Source organism: Gopherus flavomarginatus, chromosome 3 (assembly GCF_025201925.1).
Source record: "Gopherus flavomarginatus isolate rGopFla2 chromosome 3, rGopFla2.mat.asm, whole genome shotgun sequence".
Classification (NCBI taxonomy): domain Eukaryota; kingdom Metazoa; phylum Chordata; order Testudines; family Testudinidae; genus Gopherus; species Gopherus flavomarginatus.
Window position 1 is genome coordinate 187794621 of NC_066619.1, and position 20689 is coordinate 187815309.

General features: G+C 40.5%; 2 protein-coding genes across 23 annotated transcripts in view; one reads left to right on the forward strand and one right to left on the reverse strand.

Annotated features, from left to right (window-relative positions):
* Positions 1–12013, reverse strand: part of SCLT1 (sodium channel and clathrin linker 1) — a 98590-nt gene extending 86577 nt beyond the window's left edge. For 3 of the 6 annotated variants that reach the window (XM_050946452.1, XM_050946456.1, XM_050946455.1), the window contains exons 1-6: positions 11939–12013; positions 11223–11336; positions 6446–6513; positions 5425–5477; positions 2144–2216; positions 1151–1206 (exon numbers count right to left, since the gene is read on the reverse strand). In XM_050946452.1, coding sequence (XP_050802409.1) covers positions 1151–1206; positions 2144–2216; positions 5425–5477; positions 6446–6513; positions 11223–11256 — 284 coding nt within the window. In that variant the 5' untranslated portion in view covers positions 11257–11336; positions 11939–12013. Of the gene's footprint in view, positions 1–1150; positions 1207–2143; positions 2217–5424; positions 5478–6445; positions 6514–11222; positions 11337–11501; positions 11597–11938 lie in introns of those variants that run through there. The other 3 variants (XM_050946454.1, XM_050946453.1, XM_050946457.1) reach the window with 3 other exon arrangements.
* An 85-nt stretch (positions 12014–12098) lies between these two features.
* Positions 12099–20689, forward strand: part of C3H4orf33 (chromosome 3 C4orf33 homolog) — a 65930-nt gene continuing 57339 nt past the window's right edge. For 16 of the 17 annotated variants that reach the window (XM_050946635.1, XM_050946640.1, XM_050946639.1 and 13 more), the window contains exon 1: positions 12099–12154. The gene's annotated coding sequence lies outside the window, so the exon portion shown is untranslated. Of the gene's footprint in view, positions 12155–13360; positions 13415–20689 lie in introns of those variants that run through there. The other variant, XM_050946637.1, reaches the window with a different exon arrangement.

Sequence of the window (20689 nt, forward strand, 5' to 3'; positions counted from 1 at the left end):
CACTCTTGAAAAGTACATCCTACATCTATTGTAATTACAAAGGTATTAATAAAACGGACATGACAGGGTCCAGTTAGGATGCCGGCTAAGCATTTTTCTCAACACCAATATTTCTCTTAATATGAGAACTGAATTTATTAATTTTCTGATTTAAGCATCTTGGTTGAATTTGTCACCCACTTAAATGTTGTTAATGTGGCTGACTGACAACAACTGCTGACTAATCAAGAAAGGCTTTAATAAAGCTCTGAAGTGAACTCATGCTCTATTTCAACCTCCTATCAGCAAAAGACAGGTATGGTAACAAAGCTGGGGGCATGGAAGGCACCATATTCAGTGAGACTGAAGGTTCAACCTGGACCTAGTCATGACCCAGAATCTGTGCCCACAGTAGATTTCCCCCCATTCCCCTGGTGAGACACCACAAGAATGTGGGTGATGTTAGAGGTACTAGCAGATAGATTTGTGGCCTGAATTAATCTAGTGTTGGAGCAAGAAGTCAAAACTAAGAGGATAAACAGTGAAAATTAAGGTACATAATGCTGTGTATAGCTCTTACTTTCATGAGTAGGCTCACTGACTTTAATGGATAGCAAATACTACACTGTTATATTTGCAAGACTGCACCTGTAATCTGTATTTTCGGGAACATTAATAGTGTAAAAAAGTGTCAAAAGGTGTGTGGAGGTGTGAGAAGATAGGAACAAATGTAGAATCCCAGAAGCCAGCATACATTAGAAACAGAGATCCAGGAAGAGACAACCTGCTATTAAGAGAAGCAGGAGAAAGACCAGCAAGTCTGGAGTCTATTCTCCTTAATTACAAACATCACAAGTCCTTTAACATATGCATATTTAAAAAATTACAGTTGATAATACACACCTTGCACAATACACAAAAGAAATGTATACACTGACTTCTAAACAATCAAAATTTGTATTATTCCTTGATATGTATATACATAGCCCAAATTTCCAAATCTGGGTGCCTCAACACATATTTTAACACCTGAGGTTAAGTTTAAACATGCAAGTATGAAAATTTTGGCCACAGTACACAGATTGAGAGGTTTATCTTCAGGTCCCTAGAAATACTTTTAATTTTTAGAAATGTAAAGTTTTTAGTAATGTTAGTCAATCAATTAATTTACCTTTCATTTTCCTTGATGACTTGTTCAAGTTTTAGTCTCATCTCGCCCATCTGTCTCTGAGAACATAAAATTTGACAGTGAAATTTCACATTTAAATCACAGGGCCTTTAAGCAGTAAAAATCACATACTGAAATACCATTCCTTTAACTTGCAAAAAATAATTTTTTATTTCTGACTAGCTATGTTTAAAGATGGACAATTGTATTAAAAAGTGATTTTTGTTTTTGCAAGAGAATTAATGGGTAGATTATACAAGTTTTATAATGCAATAAAATCTTGCATAAATGTTACACAAACATTTTATAGTGTTGCAAGTGAACAGTTACAACAGTACCAAAGTCATCACTAAATTTGATTTTTAGAGTTTAATGTTGGTGGTCCTGTATAATGAACTCTGTTAAAAAACACAAACTAATATTTCACAGAATAGGATTCTTGCCACTCCTACCTGCTGCCACATTAGGACTATATCAATGGGCATATTTAGTCTCTCAATGCTATTTCCAAGAGCATAGACAACATATTGGGCAGGTTTGGCATATTCAATTTCTTTTCATAAAAGATCCATTCTCCCTTCAAAAAGGAGAGTATCCTAATAAAACTTCAGAAGGTAGTTTCCTTCGCCAGAAAATAGTGCTGTAAGCCATTAGTACTAGAGGATTGAAATATTACTACTGATGGCAGCCACTATGCTCTAAAATTAATGTAATTCTAGAAGGCTGTAATTTGGGCACACCAGGTACAAAGCTATAAACTAGTTTCTGGTCTCCTTTGTCTTCAGATTATAAGAACATTGGTGTTTCATTTTGAAGCAAACACTTCATTTTCAAGTTTTACAGTCCCATCTTGTATTGACTTAGTTCCTCTTAATACTGGTACTTAAAGTTTTCATCTCTATATATTTAAAAATTAGGAAATAAAATTTTACATTCAATTGCACATTTTTTCTTTTAATAAATACAATCACACCTTTCCGGTGGTATGATTCATACCCGATAGTATTGCAGCTGTTCACTCATTTCCTCCAGATGTTTATCATACTCAGCAATTAGAGGGGACAGTAAGCTAAAAGTGAAATAAATGCATAAGATACATAATTATAGTTGTTGCAGTGTTCTGGTAGTTACCAGGTTTTACAGAAATGTCCATATCAAACTATTATTCAACCTGAGCCAAACATATTAAAATAAAAACGTTTTTCTCTACTTCCTGATGGAACTATAATATTAGTCAAATGAACAACCTTTGGTTATTTTTAAAGTATGCATATCAACTTAAAGAAAAGTCATTCAAAGTTCAAGTGCATTTGCAAAACTGAGTTTTTGGATATCAGAATTAAGCTACTTTAACTGCAAAAGTGATGTTAAGGAAACATTATATAGTGAAACACTAGAAAAGGGAAATATTAAGATTTAACAGGCCATAAACTGTACTTTTGTATGTGCAAGAAAAAAAAGTAGGAACATCAACTATAAGGAGGGCGTAAAATAATGCACCTTAATTCACACACACTATTTTTCTTCCTAATAGTTTTTTCCTACTACAGTTCTTTTGCTTACTGACAAATTTGCAACCACAAGCAATTTGCACTACTGTTTAAAAATCACTACTCAGTTTGCCCCACTGTCTATATGAAGTCAGAGAGAGAGATCCTTCTATAAATTGCCTGCTGGAGGTTGTGGAATCTCCATCATTGGAGATTTTTAAGAGCAGGTTAAACACATGTCAGGCATGGTCTAGATAATACTTAATTCTGCCTTGAGTTCAGGGGACTGGACTAGAAGACTTCTCAACATGACTTCCAGTCCTACGATTCTAATTGATACCAATTCTCCTAAATAAACTATTTTACTTTTTCTTCTATTCAGATAAAGCAGTGCCTAGAGACCCCAAAAGAGACTGAAGCCTTCTGGTGCTATTCAGTGTACAAATACCTGCCTCAAAAACTTTATAAACTAAATAGACAACCCATCCTTATCTCCGTATTACAGACAGGAAAAGAGACATGAACTATTAAGCAATTTGCCCAAAGTGACAAAAGATGTCAGTGGACGAGATAGATAGTGAACTTGTAACTCCCAAGTTCCAGTCAACTTCCTTAAACATAAGATCAAACTTTGTGAACAGGATGGAGTTCTTACACATACTTTTAACATGAAACTCAGAGTAAATAGGCCAGCAACAATTCTTGTTTCAGCAGCGAGATCTTGAGGGGTGAAAAGATCCATCACCTGGGGTTAGATAAAAGTTGGTATGCATCCCACCTCCCTCGTGTGGTTCAGTGGACAAAAGAGAGAGAGAGTATTTTTCCAAAACAACAACAAATTTAAGAGCAGTAACAATGGAAATAGGGAAAAATCATAAACTATGACCAAGTAACAAATGAGTTGTGGATTAACGGAGGTGAGCATAAAACTCAGACTCCAACTGACTTGAACCTTGGCAACAACTGAACAAAAGAATACCCCAAGATACTTACTGTCTCTAGGTCAGTGGTTTTCAAACTGTGGTCATGACCCAGTACTGGGTCACGGTGGCTCTGGTGAGTAGCACCGACCAGGCCATTAAAGGTCCTGTTGATGGTGGTGCCCAGGTAAGGCAAGCTAGTTCCTACCTGTTCTGACGCTGCGCCCCGGCAGCAGCCACCACCAGGTCCAGCTCCTAGGATGGGGGGGCCATGGGGCGCTGCGCACTGCCCTGGCCCTGAGCACCAGCTCCGCACTCCCACTGGCCAGAAACTGTGGGCAACAGCCACGCAGAGCTGCTTTCGCGTGCCTCCGCCTAGGAACCAGATCTCCTGCTTGCTGCTTCCAGGGCGCAGTGTGGTCAGCGGCGCCAGGACAGGCAGGAAGCCTGCCTTAGCACCCCCACTGTGTTGCTGACCAGAAGCTTCCTGAGGTAAGGCTGCAACCCCATCCTCAGCCCTGAGTCCCCCCAACCCAGAGCCACCTCACTCGAAACCCTTCATCCCCATCTCTGAGTCCAAGGCCTGCACCCCAAACCCCTGCCCCAGCCTTGAGCCCCTCTCACACCCCAAAACCTTCATCCCCAGCTCTGCTGGGTCGTGGGCATCAACAATTTTCTTCAACTGGGTCACCAGAAAAAATATTTGAAACCACTGCTCTAGGTTCTCTCAACTGGCAGGAAAGAGGTTAAGATACATTTATCATCACAGATGATCCACAGGCTCCCAGGATCTGGAAGCTAAAATAGTGAGACCCAAAAGTGAGAGTCCTCAGGATCCTGGCGACTGGTCCCAAAGGTAAGATGTTGGAACTCAGGTACACCATGATGCTTAAGGTAAGTGACTAGATGTTAACAGTCTTTAATTTCTTTACAGCTGCTGGTGATCTTGATCCGATTGCCTTGATCCAAAACTGCGCAAAAAGACAGCACTTTGACTGTCTCTATAAATGGACAACCCTCGAGCAACAAGTGCTCAGACTAATTTAATTTTTAAAGACATCTCAGAACTTTGGCATGTGCAAGTAGCTCTACAGGAGTCAGTTGGAACTAATTCTAAATGTCTGTTGGCTTCTTTCCTGTCAAAGTTTTGTAAAGAAGCTTCCCCAACATAGAGTCTGAGTTATCCTTTGCCTGAATTCAATTTTGAAAAATGGAGTAACCTGTCTAACATGTACTAATAACAGTAAATGTAATAACAAACAGCTAAAAGTGCATAGAACATTGTGATAATCATAAGAAGTATATTGTTGCATGGTTTTTGTTCATTTCATGCTCACTTCCATTAATCAAAACTGTTCAGCAAATCGAGGGAGACTTAAGAAGTTTTTCCTAGTGTCTAACCTAATGGTAATTGTAGTCAAGCACTAGAACAAACTACTTGGGAGGTTGTGGGATCTCAATTATTGGAGATTTTTTTAAGAACATGTGAAACAACACCTGACAGGGCTGATCTAGATAAAGTAGTCATGCCTCATTGTAGGGGACTGGACTAGATGACCTAATGAAGTCTCTTCTAGCCCTAATTTCTATAATTCTGACACAGAGGAAATAGTCTCTCACTCATGTCCAGCATTCAATTTCCTTCCTCCCAAGGCTACTTAATTGGATTCTTTGTTTTTTTGGTTTTTTTTAAATATATAAAGGAGAGGAAGATTGCAAAAGGTACTTAACCCAGCATATAATCATACCTCCTAAATTCATTTTATTTACACTTTTGTGATTAAACATTTACAAAACAATTAAGTCACCTGCTGAAAATGGCCATGCCCTACTATTACAGTATATGATAATTTAAAAATAAGATTACCTTTGGTCAGTCAGCCATGGTTCCTGTGTATCATCACCCCTTACGACATTTTTCTGTAACAGAGTAGTTTGCACATTAGAACTAAAAGTTCTTAAACTTGATTTCAGAGCTCAGATCTATGAAGAACTTGATTTTACTCAATTTGTACTCAAAACTTAAATCATATCCCACATGTTCAGTTTTAAGTATGTATGCACAATGAACTAATTTTTAGAATTCCCGTGCAATCAAAGAAAATTGTCATTGGAACTCTAGATGTGTCTTGGGATGCATACATATGCAGAAATATCACATCACAGAGCAAGGAATCAACTGTGCTAGTGAGACTACATATGATTTCTATATTCACTTCTGGATAGAGGTAGACACAAAGGTCATTCACAGAAAAATGGCAAAAATCAATAGCTAATCTAACAATTTAGCTCTTTGTATATAATTTCAGAAGTGTGCATGTATGTATAAACAAATCTAGAAGTTGGGCTACCTACTTTTTCCCTATAAAGGCAAGGCTTGAAAAGAACTGGGGCAACTAGGAATCTTTCCAGAGCATATACCATCAACTTCTGCAGAACTTAATCTTTCACGAAATATAAACAAAACTTTTTAGCCCTTATGGTTGCAAATATACTCCTTTCACATTTGGATGGTTAAACGGATGTACTGTGATCTCCCTAAGTCTGCAGACAGCTCCAATATCTCTGCTGCTGCTGCTCAGAGCAAAAAAAACCCACCAATTAATCACTGTTTGTCAGTTTTCACTGCTGCCATTCAGAACCTATTGCTTAACAGTGAAACTGACAAGACAATCCCATCACTTTCACGAAATGCTGTTTGGGAAACCCATGAGCAACAGCAGAGGCCTGCAATGGACTTATTCACAGAGGTGAATGACTCAAACATATTTCAAACCAGCTTAGGTTGTACTGGTAAAAGACCTATTTTACATTTATGCAGTGCACATATACTGAGGTCTTACACCAATGTAAATACCCTCAGTGTTGACATGCCCTAATTAACATACTTGCACAGAGGTAGTCCTCAAAAGGTTCTCTGCTTGATGCTGCCTGAGTGCTGCATTTAGTCTATGATCTGGAAAAAAAAAAAAAAAAAAAAAAAACAAGAAAAAAAAAAGCCAAAGAGTCAGTGTATAAATCTTTACCTAGATTATACGATTGCTTAACTGGGTAGTTAAAAGTAGTTTCATTAATGTGGTGGATTGCAGGCATACGTCTCCCTACATTTTAAGGAAAGTATTCATTTTTTGAAATGTTCAGATTCTTTAAAAAAAAGTCCATCTTTGTAGGCCACACAATTTTTCTTGTAATAAACATTAAATGCAATTTCTTGCATTACTCTGTTGTTTTTTTTAAATATTTTTATAAAGCTGTTTGGCACCTAAATAATGAAAATACAAGAAAGGTTGCAACATATATGTACACACAGCACTGAAGGAATCGAGCTATGGAGCTAGTCCGATCAGTGAATTCCTTCACATGCAGCTACCCTATTACACCTTAGATAATTAACCCAAGAGGGACTTGGCAAATTTGGGACAGAAAATCCTATGGATAAATGCATCTGGGCATGGCTGGTTACCTTACAGGATGAGATGCGGGGTTGGCAGTTTCCTGAGGGAAAACTAGTGTACGAAAGGGTGCTGGTAAAAACTGGTTTAAATTGGGAAAAATAATTGCATTGGTATCCAGCAAACACAGAATAAATCTTTTCAAACTTTAGATATACCCATTCAAAACTGAGGAGTACGCTGAGTCTATCCACTACATCAAAGTTGGTATTCTGCTACAGAATGCTGCATGGCTAAATGGACCCAGACTGGTTGTCTGGAATTCAGCATGCTCACAATTGCTTAATGCTTCAAGCCTACAACTCTGCATTTTCATAAAAAATGTTTTTGACTTTTGTTTATATAATATCAAACTGAAACATGAGTGATATGGGTACAACTTCCTAGAGAAAATACTTAAATATACAGACATTCAGATGTTCAATATTATAGTTATATTAGTATTATTCCTCCAGCAGTTTTACTCTTTATTGGTGCAACCCTAAATTAAATGATCAATCTACTACCACACACAACTAAAACTAAGTAATATGGTATGCATTCATGAACCACATTTTAAGATACAAAATATCTTAAACTAGAACTAACCGGCTTTTCCCAGAATGGTAAAAAAAACCACACCTGGTAAATACCATGCCATACCTGAGAAGCTGGGGAAGCATGTCAGAGTCAGCTTCTTAGAAGAAGCTGAATGAGAGCACCAATGACATCCAAAAAAGAGGCCACATTATTTATTGGGGAAGGCCAAATATAACAGAAACTCATGGCAGCACTTTGGGGTCATAAAGAAAACGGAGAATTCCAGATTGGCTTAATTAGAGTACTGGTACGGCTGTGTGTGCATGTGTATGTGAACAAAAAGCAAGAGTTTTGTTTTCTTGCTTGTGTCAGAGCTCTCCAGCATTTGGCAAACACAAAGCTGTGGGTGACAACAGCTTTGCATGGAGAATGAGGAAGAGTAAAGCAAAGGGAAATTAAGGAGAAAAAGCCATTAACACAAGGCAATTATTCCAAAATTAAACAAAAGTATACTTCATTTTTTCTTGATGTTTCCCACCTAAAACAAGAAAATATGAACCAGCAAAACAGCTATACAGCTTCTTGCTAAGGAAATGTTCATGGTAACGCAGCTATTCAAAGAAAATTATAAGAGACAATGATGATTGTCTTAACTCCTTGACTGCTGCTTCAAAATTTCCAATTTATTTAAATAAGGGTCATGCATGCATGCTTTCTGCAGATAATGAACATACTGCAGTTAACTTTCCACTTTGTTTTGCAAGACCAAAACTATAGATTATTTGCTGCAAATTTTGCAAAGTAATCTTTCTGCACAAAGCAGTAAAGGATTCAGAAAAAAAAACTTGAGGTAGTTCAGAAATATGCAGTACTATGAACGTTGAAAAAAAAAAAAAGTCACACTTAAAAGCAACCTAACTTCAGTTTGTTTTTGTAGAGCTCTCACTTCAGTAGTTATTTATGTATATACATGAAATACATTTCCAGAAAAATATTTAGAAGTCATTCTGTACACCTTTTGTCACACCTGTCCCCCATCATTCTTTATTACTAAGGATATTTGCTTAAATACAGTATCTACTTCCTAAAGAGGACATGTAAATACTACTACATGTTTCTATAATTTTTAGTCACATGCCTCCTCTGAAGAAGAAACAGCTTAAGATGGTATTTCAGCATATATCTGAAGGGTTTTTTTTTAAATTATCCCCTTACTTTTGCACATCTGTGAAATCCATATCTTATGTAGGCCCTGATCCTGCAAACACTTATTCATATGCTTAACTTCAATGGGACTATTGAAGTGCAGAGAGTTAAGCACATGTTAGTATTTGCAGGATCAAGGCAACTCCTGATCACCACATGAGTGCATGTGGGGGTGAGTCTCACCTACTACAAGTCAACGCTATTAAACAGAGCCCCACTATAGGTACTGATGAGTTCCTTTTAACAATATCTAACATTGCACATTCTTAAAGCATTCTCCATATGAATATAACAAACATTCACTATTTTAAAACCTTGACTTCTCAGCCATGAATCAAAAAACATTGAATCATATCAGATTTACAGTAACTCTAACCAATATCTCACAATTGCAACCTACAGTCATGTAGTGTGAGAATATAAATTAAACTCTACCTTTGTCACTAGGTACTGTCCTGATACTTCTTAACAATAAGGCTTTTGGGAAGTCAAAAGCAAGACTGAAATCCCCAGACAGATTAAGCAAATTACATCAGTTGGTTTGTGCTGGCCTAGACAGCATGAACTCAGTTTTGATGGGGAAAATAATGGAAGTATGCAAGTGCAAAAAAAGCAACAATGTCATAAATACCAGGCACTTAAAAAAAAACAAAAAACAAATCAAAGCATTGGGCTAGGTGCATGAATCATACAAGTTACTATTCAAAAACATAACCTTCCCCCGCCAATAATGGAAAGAGGATCTGATACAGAAGCTTTTCTTCTCCATTATAGAGGTGTCTTTTTATCATTTGAAAGGTGACTTTTCACCTGAGGTCATCCAAATCAGCTGTTCAATATAATTCTTTATTTAAAAAATAAAGTTGTGCCATCAGTGGCAATTCTAACCATTATATATTACTCCACCTGTTCTGTTAAGCAGTTTGTTAAAATGTTAGCAGGCATCCTTGATGCAAGCTCTTGTTTCCTTCCCTGCTAGCAGTTTTCCCCACATACTAGTAATAGCAGCTGAGATCGCATATATCTATACCAGAGGTCCCCAAACTGTGGGGTGTGCCCCCCTAGGGGGGCGCAGAGGGCCTGACCCTGCCCTTATGGGGATATGAAGCACCACCCAGCCCCGGGGCAGCTCTGCACCTGGCTGTGGGCCCAGCTGCCCACCCCAGACTCACCCCAGGTGCAGCCCCGCTCTCGGCACCAGCTGGGGGGGTGGGGTGGGGTCTGTATGTGCACAACCCTGAAAGGTTTGGGGATCACTGATCTATACAGTACAGCAGGTTACTTCCTGTTTACAGAATGCAGCCCTATGGACACACCAGAAAAATGCTGTAGAGCTGGAAGAGCTTAATGAATATTTTAAGTTTAGCTTCCTCAGAACCTTAGTAATTTTATTTATCAATTCTATCAATGCAGAGCATCCCTTACAAAAGAATAATGATGATACCAGTTTGTAGTGAAGCCTATTTCATGAACAATAACTTTAAAAAAAAAGCCTATTCTCAACAGTAAAAGGACAAAACATACATATTCTAATTTCATAGTCCCAAAAAGAAGATTAATGTGGGGCTTCTATGGATACACAAGAATCAAGTTTTATACCATCTAGTTGCATAAAAACAGAAATACCAAGCTTTCATCTCCAGTACTTCCACTCTATAAATAAGTCTCAAAAGATAACTAAGAAAATTCCCAGCATATATGACAAAATTAGGGCTTGTCTACACTTACATTTTACAGCACTCCAAGTTGCTGGCTCAGGGGTGTGAAAAATCTCTCAATCCCCCCCCCCCAAGCGCAGCAAGTTTGAGTGCTGCAAAATACTAGTGTGGACAGGCTCCAAGCTATTCCTCTCGTGGAGATGGATTACAAGGAGCGCTGGGAGAGCTCTCTCCCAGTGCTCGCACATGACCACACACACACATCAAAGCGCTACCACAGGAGCACTCCCACAGCAGGGCTGTGAACTTTCCAGCGTATACGTAGCCTTGGAGAAAGGCATTACTGAACACTGACAGAGGAGAGGAAACACACTGGGAGTGCTCTTCTGCACTATCTTAGACACAGCAAAAGGAAGCAGAAGTCCAAGTAGGCCCCTTCCAACATGTCTAATCCTACAGTGCACATGAAAGCTAAAAGTATAAACGAACCACAGTCAACAGTGAGACTGAATTTTTGTTTATGATTGTTATTGAAGACAAACCATTTTTGTTGACACAAAGTTATTTTCTTAACTAAGTGTTAGGAGAGAGCTTTACAGTAAGTAACTCCCAAAATTACTGTATAACAGAACAGTGTTGGGAGGTGGAGTGTGGGGGAGGTGCTCGTTTACTCTGGGACTAGGAGGAGCAGGTTTCCCATTCAGCATCCATCTCTCAAACAATATTCAGGGAGTCAAACACAGTTTCAGGTTGTGGAAAAATGTAATTGCAAGACTGTGTTTAAGTGCACCAAAAACTATTTTAAAGTCTAGGTGGAGCATGGAGCTTACTTTGATCTCTTAGAAAGTTGGTCTCCATTGCCATACTTTAATCTGCAAGTGCAGTCCAATGTCGGTAACAAAGAGCTTCAGTAAATTGCTGTTTTTCCAGTTATGCTGCAGAGCCTGCAAGAGACAAAAACAATAACCATAATAATAATTTTAACTGTAAACAACAGCCTATTTCGGCGCGTTAGTTTCATTTTGTCCGGGTCTGGCAAAACGTTACAGCCTCCGCTTTGCGGGGGGAAAGAGCCCAGGGAGCAAAGTTTTGTCTGTCAAGCCGATCACCTGCCCCCCTTAGAGCCAGAGAAAAATCACAGGCTCCAACCCCAAACCAGCAGCTCGCGCTCCGCCCAGGTGTCTCCCAGGTGCTGCATGCCTCGCCCCGCCCCCAGGAAGTGCCCATGCTGCTACCAGAGGCGGTGCAGACTCGAGCTCCGCCTCCCCAACCGGCAAAACCCACCGGGCACTAAGCGGGAGGGGGACGCCCCCCAGGGCTCCGCACGCCCTGCCCCAGCGAACCCCGGGAAAGCAGCGAGTCGCAGCAAGAGGCTCCTGCGCGGGGCACCGCCGCTCCCAGCTGTACGAACCCTGGGGCAGTTCGGCGGCGGGAGACGGCGACCCTGGGGACAGAATGACCGTTACGCCAGCGAGGCTTGGCGAGCCCGCGCAGCGACTCGCCCTGTGACCCGGCCAGCGAGGTGCAGCAGCCAGCTCCTTCCTACCTGCCCAACGTGCACTTCAAACCTGCCACACTTCCACCAACTGCCTTAGCGACCGAGCGCGCGAGCAACTGTGTCGCTCACGTGACAGAAACCAATCCACCGATCGGGTGTCGCTTCCGCATGACCATGGGAGTCCGCCCCTTTCTCCCACGTGGCGTAAGGAAGGGCCAGATAACTAGGCGGTCACGGCTGTGCAGCAGTGGGTGGAGGCCCGCGGTAGGTGAGATCGCCTGTCCCCTTCCATTTAGGGGAGCAGCAGCAACTGGCGCTCTAGCTGTGCCGGGGACTGGGAGCCGGGTGCCGGGCACACTTGGGTGGGCAGGGCCTGCGGGCTTGGTAGGAGGAGACCAGCAGGACAGTCAGTCCACAGTAGAACCGTTCCCTGCCGGCGGCTGGAATGGACCCAGCAGGCCTGAGTGTCTGAAACCCACTGGGAGAGCACGTGTCTCACCCCTCCTGCGCCCCTCCAGTGCTGGTCCGCAGAGGGTGTGTCTACACTGCAATTAGACACCCCTAGCTTGTCCATGTCAGATGACTCCGGCTTGCAGGCTGGTTAATTGCCCTGTAGATGTTTGGGCTGTGACTGAAGCTTGAGCTCTAGGACCCGCAAAGTGAGAGGGTCCTAAAAATCGGGCTCCAGCTGGAGCCGGGAAGTCTGCACAGTAATGAAACAGCGCTGCGACCTAAGCCCCGTGAGCCTGAGTCAGCTGGCAGGAGCCTGAACTGGCGCTGGCCAGCCATGGATGTATAGTTGCAATGTAGACATTGTCATGCTTTATGGGTATCTGTTACTGCTGTCAGTTATTCCATCCACTCAAGTGGCAGAGATCTGGGTAGTGGAGCTTACCCTGCTAATGACCCTTGTGGGTATCCATATGATGCAACATGATGGGATTTGTTTTTTGTTTTTTTTTTTAATCTAGGAAACTACATACAAAAAAGTAGTAAAAAGAACATTATTAGGATTGCAAAGTCAAGCACTCAGAAGTCAAACACCAGAATTAAAGTTCCGTGTTCAACCTTAATTTGGTCCCTTTGTGTGTATGCATTATTACAATTTTGAATTATGTGATCATATACTATTTTTTTCCTGGAATTTATTTTTATCCTTGTTGGGAATTCCTGAAATAAGCCAGAAATGTGTGTTGGTCACTGCTAGAGCTTCTATTCTGACTCTAAAAAGAATGTAGTATAGTCAGCACCAAACTCCATTTCTCTTTAGCACTATAAGGGATGTGTGTAGAGATGCCAATAGCAGAAACAATCCAGTACTAGTAAATTTTGGCTCCATGCTTAGTTATATATTTAATAAGTAATTTAATGCACTCAAAGAGCTGTGAGTATATAAATCAAGTACTGCTAATTGTTTTACATTGTTAGCTTGAGGCTATGCTATACAAGTTTTTTTTACATGGTTATGAAAGTTCCTTTGTGGTTGAGCCTGTTTAATCAGAATGTGCATATCTTAATTGACTGGTAAGTATTTTGGAGTTTTCTTATAGCAAATGCTAAAGCATAGAATTATTGGGGGAGTACATATCTTTGTACTCTGTCACTATTTTAACCCATTTCTTAAGCAACACCTACGTAGATTTAGATGTTAATGTTGTTTTCCACTTGAAGAATAGAATGGTGACCAGCTCCTTTCCATTGGCAATATATGCCGTCTCACACGTTAAGGCTTGATCATGCAATCTTTATGCAGGGAAATCTGTGGACTTCAAGAAAAATGTGCATATGAGGGCTTCAGGTCAGGCAGTTAATGCTTTAATATTACAAAGACCTTTACCAGACTCTTCAGATGTGGAGCATGGCGTTCTGAAAATGGCATGAAGGCACAAGAAAAATTCTGCATTCCTGTATAGAAGAGTAGACCTCACTTAAGTCAATAGGCCAAATTTATCAATAAAGTTGTACCTGCTTATATAATGTCTGAATTTGGCCCTATGGGAGTTGTAGCCACATATCTGAGAAGAGAATTTGGCCCTCTGTGTTTTGCATGCCTCTCATATTAGCAGCTGTTTTTTCAGCCGTCTTGTATATGCATTTTTTCCCTATAGTAAGAGTGAATCTGTGGAGTAAGGCCTGGTCTAAACTATATGCTTAGGTCAACGTAACTTGCCTTGCACTGACCTAGGGTATGGCTACACTCAAAACTTCAAAGCACTGCCGTGTGAGTATGGTTGCAGTGCCAGCGCTGGGAGAGAGTTCTCCCAGTGCTGCACGTACTCCACCTCCTCATGGGGATTAGCTTGCAGCGCTGGGAGCCGTGCTCCCAGCGCTGCGGCACTGTTTACACTGGCACTTTACAACGCTGTATCTTGCAGCGCTCAGGGAGGTGTTTTTTTCACACCCCTGATGGAGAAAGTTGCAGCGCTGTAAAGCGCCAGTGTAGCCAACGCCCTAGTTGTGGAAGTGTTGTTTGCCTATTTAGTAACACCACTTCCCAGAGTGGTATAGACTCACGGTCAGTGTAATTAGGTTGACGCCTGCATTGCTTATGTTGACAGTTACTGGCTGTCGCACAATGCCCCACACTGAAAATACAATCAATACAAGTGCTCCTGGTGAGGACACACACCACCAACACAAGGAGCCAACTGTGCACACATGAAAGCAATTTAATAATTGTGGAGGCTGTATGCCGATATAAATTAGGTTGACATAATTTTGAAGTGTAGACATGGTGTAAGATTCCAGGAATATCACCCTTTACTCTTAAGCCTAGGATGTTTGTTGACTCAATGTGAAGCAATGAAAGCAGCTACAAGCATGATTGAGAGCTTTTGTTCAGAATATCACCAGGTTCAGTTGTCACTGGGTTTTACAGTCTCTTAATGTCAAACTTTCAGGTTTTCAGCCATTTTGACTTTGAGTTATACCTGTGTGGTACAGCTACAGTAAGGCAGTGGCTCTCAACCTTTCCAGACTACTGCATCCTGTTCAGGAGTCTGATTTGTCTTGTGTATCCCCAAGTTTCACCTCACTTAAAAACTACTTGCTTACAAAATCAAACCTAAAAATACAAAAGTGTCAGCACGTTATTACTAAAAAATAGCTTACTTTCTCATTTTTACCACGTAATTATAAAATCAATTGAAATATAAATATTGTACTTACATTTCAGTGAATGGTTATAAAGCAGTATAAACAGGTTGTGTGAAATTTTAGTTTGTACTGACTTGGCTAGTCCTTTTTATGTAGTCTGTTGTAAAACTATGCAAATAACTAGATGAGTTGAGTTACCCCTATTTGAGAACCACTGCAGGAAGGCATGTATCTATGCTATGCCAGGATTCCTAGATCCATGTAATATCGGAGGTAACTCAACCAATCACTAGCCTTACCCTACAGCTAAATTGTAAGAGACAGTTAAATGAGGGAGACTGTACAGATAGTGGATTATTTGGCCCAGACGCCACACTCACGCACCCAACTGATACTCTCACAAATCAATACGTCTCCTAGTACAACCTGCCCCCAGCACTAATCAACACAACCAGCAACTCCAGACACACACCCTGGCACAGCTTCCCCCCTAGCCTTCCCAAGGGAGCTCACTCACCATGGGATGGTGGTCTGCTCCCTTGGATCCCTCAAGTTCTGTTTTGAGGTCTGGTGGTAGGCTGTAAATCCTGCCCCCAAAAGTGTTGTTTCCCTGGATCACTTCCTACCCGTCCCCTTTCTTCCCCAACAAATTAAAGACATTAAATAACTGGAATCTGTAGAGTGCATGACAAACTTGGATGTGACCTTTAATGTTGATTTTTAAGTTGCCCATATAAAAGAAAACTGAAATCAAAAGTAAATTCTCAGACCTTCAGAGCATCACAGGTTTTCTCTGAGCGTGGCAAAGTCCCTACAGCCTGACCTCAGGCAGCAGGAGTTCCTGCAGTATTCCTTCCCAAGAGCTTGGAGTGTAAGACAGTTTACCTCTATTGTCTGCTGGCCTGTTCTTGTGAGTTCCTCCTCCAAGTCATGCATGCTTTGCATGTGTGGTGTGGTGTGGTGTTGGAGGAAGGGGAAGTGCCTGGGCCCAGTGCAGCTGCTTAATCCTTTCCTTACTAGTGTGGGGTTTGTATACTCTATCACATGCCCCTAGACCCAAATCAATACAAGCACCCACACCACAACACACCAGCATGCACATTAACTCCAAACACACATAGCTTCTCAAGCAGCATGCACCCCTCAGTTGCCACTTGTATAAACTAACATAACTGTCTCAGCACAACACAGTCCTTACACAAGTAAACATAGCCACTCACACAGAATGCAACCAGCACATGCAGTAGCCCCCAACATCACTCTGAAGGCTGGAATGCCTGAGTGCAGCAATAGGAATAGTTATGTGCGTGGCTGAGAGCTCTTTTTGTTTAGAATATCACCAGGTTCAATCTTAACTGGGATTCATGGCCTGTTGCCACCCAATTTTTAAGTTATCAGCCATATTTGGCTTTTATATACACATGAATGACACTTGTGCAAGAGCATGGGCTTTCAGCTACTAGTATCTTAATAAGATGCATTATTTCCTCTTGTCACTTCTAGTACTTGCTCTCCTATAATTCTAACCTGTGAGACTACCTTCAAGTTTTGTGCTTAAGGGGAAGCAGCGCCTGCTGCTGTCAGGAATTGTAACTAACTACCAAAGAGGTAAGAAAATCTTTTCATTATTGTTTTTCTTCTGATAAATGGTTGGTTTTTATGTCTTCTGCAAGGATAATCTCTGGATTTCCCCAGATTTTTTCTAATGAGGGAGAGGAGAAACATAATGAAACATAAATGACTGAAAACCCAGAGTGTCTCTTCACTGAAGATACATAATAGAACTAACATTCTATTTTTATTTTTAGAAACTATTACTAGTGTTTATGTATGAGTATATATGTTATGTGCGCACACACAGGTTTTCAACCCTGTGTTGTACAGGTGCAGAGTGTTGTACATGTAGGCAAAAGGTAAAAAATGATGAGCAGGACAAAGGAAGCATCAGATCCTGATCTGCATAACCACCAAATTACTGCTGTCTGATACAGGAGGGGAGCATGAAGCTTTGTTTACATTCTCAGGCACACTCATTCTGTGTTCTTTTTTACCCTGAGCCCACAGTGGGCTTGGGGCTTACCTTCACTAAATGTGGAGAATTACACATAGGGGCCCATCCCAGCTCCCATTTAAGTTAATGGAAATCTTTCTGTTCACTTCCGTGGGAGCTGAATTAGAACCCTAGTTGCTTAATCTTAATTGTGTCCACACACATCCTCTGTGTACATGTCTCTAAAGCACAGTCACCTTATATTCCTGCTGCTCAGTGCACAAGAAGTTACAGGATCACGGTCTCAAGAGGCATGTATGCAATTAGTGACCTTTTCTGATAAATCCTTCAGACACAATTTTTTCAATGTTAAAGCAATTATCTATAATATTATCCACAATATATAACCCTTTTGTAGTTCTGTATTGATGAAAAGGTGCATCATCTCATGTACTAGACATTAATTCCTGCCCTGTTTTGTTCATTTGGTAATGTACGTTTTATTTATCCACAGAAGATCTTCCATTAGCTTTGTTTGAGAATTTATTCTTCTTCCCTCTGTCCTTCCAAGAAATCATTGGCCTAATACGTTTCTGGAATCTTTTAAATTCTGCTTTTTCTACAGTCTGAACCATTTTACTTGTACTTCTCCTTTAGGCCCCAGCGCTGCAAACACTTTTATGCATATGCTTAACCATAAGCATGTGTACAGTGCCACATATTTCACATACACAAGTATTAGCAGGATTGGTGCCTGGGTCTCATTTTCTAGCCCTTGCTGACTAAGTTTTGTTTTTTTCAACTTGAGCTATCATGCTACATAACAAACTGCACCACAGCCAAAATTGACAGTAAAGGAAACAAGCCGCAAAGCTCCCCACAGTTTGTGGCCCTATCCTGAATTAGTCTATCTTTTCATGGCAACGAAGTCATATTGAATTGAACATTAATTGTTTATTTGTTTAAAAAAATAAAACATTAAAGAGACATTGTTAAGGTGATTGGCCCAATATTTGAGTTCTCTTTATTTGCTTGCTTTTTGCAAAGACCAAGGGAACTTTTAAAAATAAGTATTATTTTCAAACGTTTCAACTTTCTCCCATGCAGAGAAAAACAATACATTTTAGCATCTCCACGTTCATGAGTATCTTTACCTAGTTATCCTCACTCTAGCTGTTTTATTGAGCTAGGCTCTTTTCTTCTAAAGGAAAAGGTGATGCTGCATAACATATGTTTATTATATTAACATTTCAATGTAAATATGTTGTTAGTTAATGGAAACCTGCTAAAAGCCTGACTGTAGCTAACAATTGTCAGTTTATGTTCTAAATAGTCAAAATCGGAAGACGATAATATTAAGGCTGACTGGCTTTCCTCTGGCTTAGTTGCAATCAGTGCTTTTACTTCTAAAAACTGGATCATTGTTCAGATGCATGAACTTTTCACAGAGAACTTGGAATGGTTTGTGGAATTTCTGCACAGTTCAGTACACAGCAGAACAGCTCTTCTCTATATAGATAACTTGCTAATTGTGTGTGGCTATCCTTATCCAGTATGTACGTGCCTCAACTGTCTGCTGGATGTAATTCACACCTAGTTAGAGTATATGATGATAGTGTCCTCTGAAAGCTAACTGCTGTTACAAAAGTTACAGTCCCATCACCTGCTAGTGTGAGCATGTTGCCCTCCAGTGGCTGCAGCCTAAAAAGGATATAAGGCCTAATGCTTCTACACAAGTGTGAATGTTTTTCTCCTGTTTATAATGTTAAAATCTGATACAGTTTTTGAAAGTTTCTAATTTTGAGCCGGACAATGACATGCCCTTATCCATCCATGACATGCCCTTACATGGGTAAACACCCTTTCTGCCCCCTCCACACCAGGTGAAGTGTACTGTCCCCCATGCCTACTTACTCAAGATGTTCCTGCTTTTCACTTTGGTTTGTGGCAGATCTGGCATTACCCAACATAGACCACAGCCTTGTAGAGAGCATTTTTGTGAACTGTAAGTGCTAAGGGAAATTAGAGTGGCTATCAAAATTAAGAACCCAATAATAGTGGGGGATTTCAGTTATCCCCATATTGACTGCGAACATTTCACTTCAGGAAGAAATGCAGAGATAAAATTTCTCGATACTTTAAATGACTGCTTCATGGAGCAGCTGGTACGGAAACCCACAAGGGAAGAGGCAACTCTAGATTTAATCCTGAGTAGAGCGCTGGAGCTGGTCCATGAAGTAACTATAGCAGGACCGCTTGGAAATAGTGACCATAATACAATAGCGTTTAACATCCCTGTGGTGGGAAGAACATCTCAACAGCCGAACACTGTGGCACTTAGTTTCAAAAGGGGGAACTATACAAAAATGAGGGGGTTAGTTAAACAAAAGTTAAAAGGTACAGTGACTAAAGTGAAATCCCTGCATGGGCGCTTTTTAAAGACACCATAATAGAGGCCCAACTTCAATTTATACCCCAAATTAAGAAACACAGTAAAAGAACTAAAAAAGAGCCACCATGGCTTAACAATCATGTAAAAGAAGCAGTGAGAGATAAAAAGACTTCCTTTAAAAAGTGGAAGTCAAATCCTAGTGAGGCAAATAGAAAGGAGCATAAACACTTCCCAATTAAGTGCAAGAGTGTAATAAGAAAAGCCAAAGAGGAGTTTGAAGAACGGCTAGCCAAAAACTCCAAAGGTGGTAATAAGATGTTTTTTAAGTACATCAGAAGCAGGAAGCCTGCTAAACAACCAGTGGGGCCCCTTGATGATCGAAATACAAAAGGAGCACTTAAAGATGATAAAGTCATTGCGGAGAAACTAAATGGATTGTTTGCTTCAATCTTCATGGCTGAGGATGTTAGGGAGATTCCCAAACCTGAACTGGCTTTTGTAGGTGACAAATCTGAGGAACTGTCACAGATTGAAGTGTCACTAGAGGAGGTTTTGGAATTAATTAATAAACTCAACATTAACAAGTCACCGGGACCAAATGGCATTCACCCAAGAGTTCTGAAAGAACTCAAATATGAAGTTGTGGAACTATTAACTAAGGTTTGTAACCTGTCCTTTAATCAGCTTCTGTACCCAATGACTGGAAGTTAGCTAATGTAATGCCAATATTTAAAAAGGGCTTTAGAGGTGATCCCGGCAATTACAGACCGGTAAGTCTAATGTCGGTACCGGGCAAATTAGTCGAAACGATAGTTAAGAATAAAATTGTCAGACACGTAGAAAAACATAAACTGTTGAGCAATAGTCAACATGGTTTCTGTAAAGGGAAATCGTGTCTTACTAATCTATTAGAGTTCTTTGAAGGGGTCAACAAACGTGGACAAGGGGGATCCAGTGGACATAGTGTACTTAGCTTTCCAGAAAGCCTTTGACAATGTCCCTCACCAAAGGCTCTTACGTAAATTAAGCTGTCATGGGATAAAAGGGAAGGTCCTCTCATGGACTGAGAACTGGTTAAAAGACGGGGAACAAAGGGAATGAATTAATGGTAAATTCTCAGAATGGAGAGGGGTAACTAGTTCCCCAAGGGTCAGTCCTAGGACCAATCCTATTCAATTTATTCATAAATGATCTGGAGAAAGGGGTAAACAGTGAGGTGGCAAAGTTTGCAGGTGATACTAAACTACTCAAGATAGTTAAGACCAAAGCAGATTGTGAAGAACTTCAAAAAGATCTCACAAAACTAAGTGATTGGGCAACA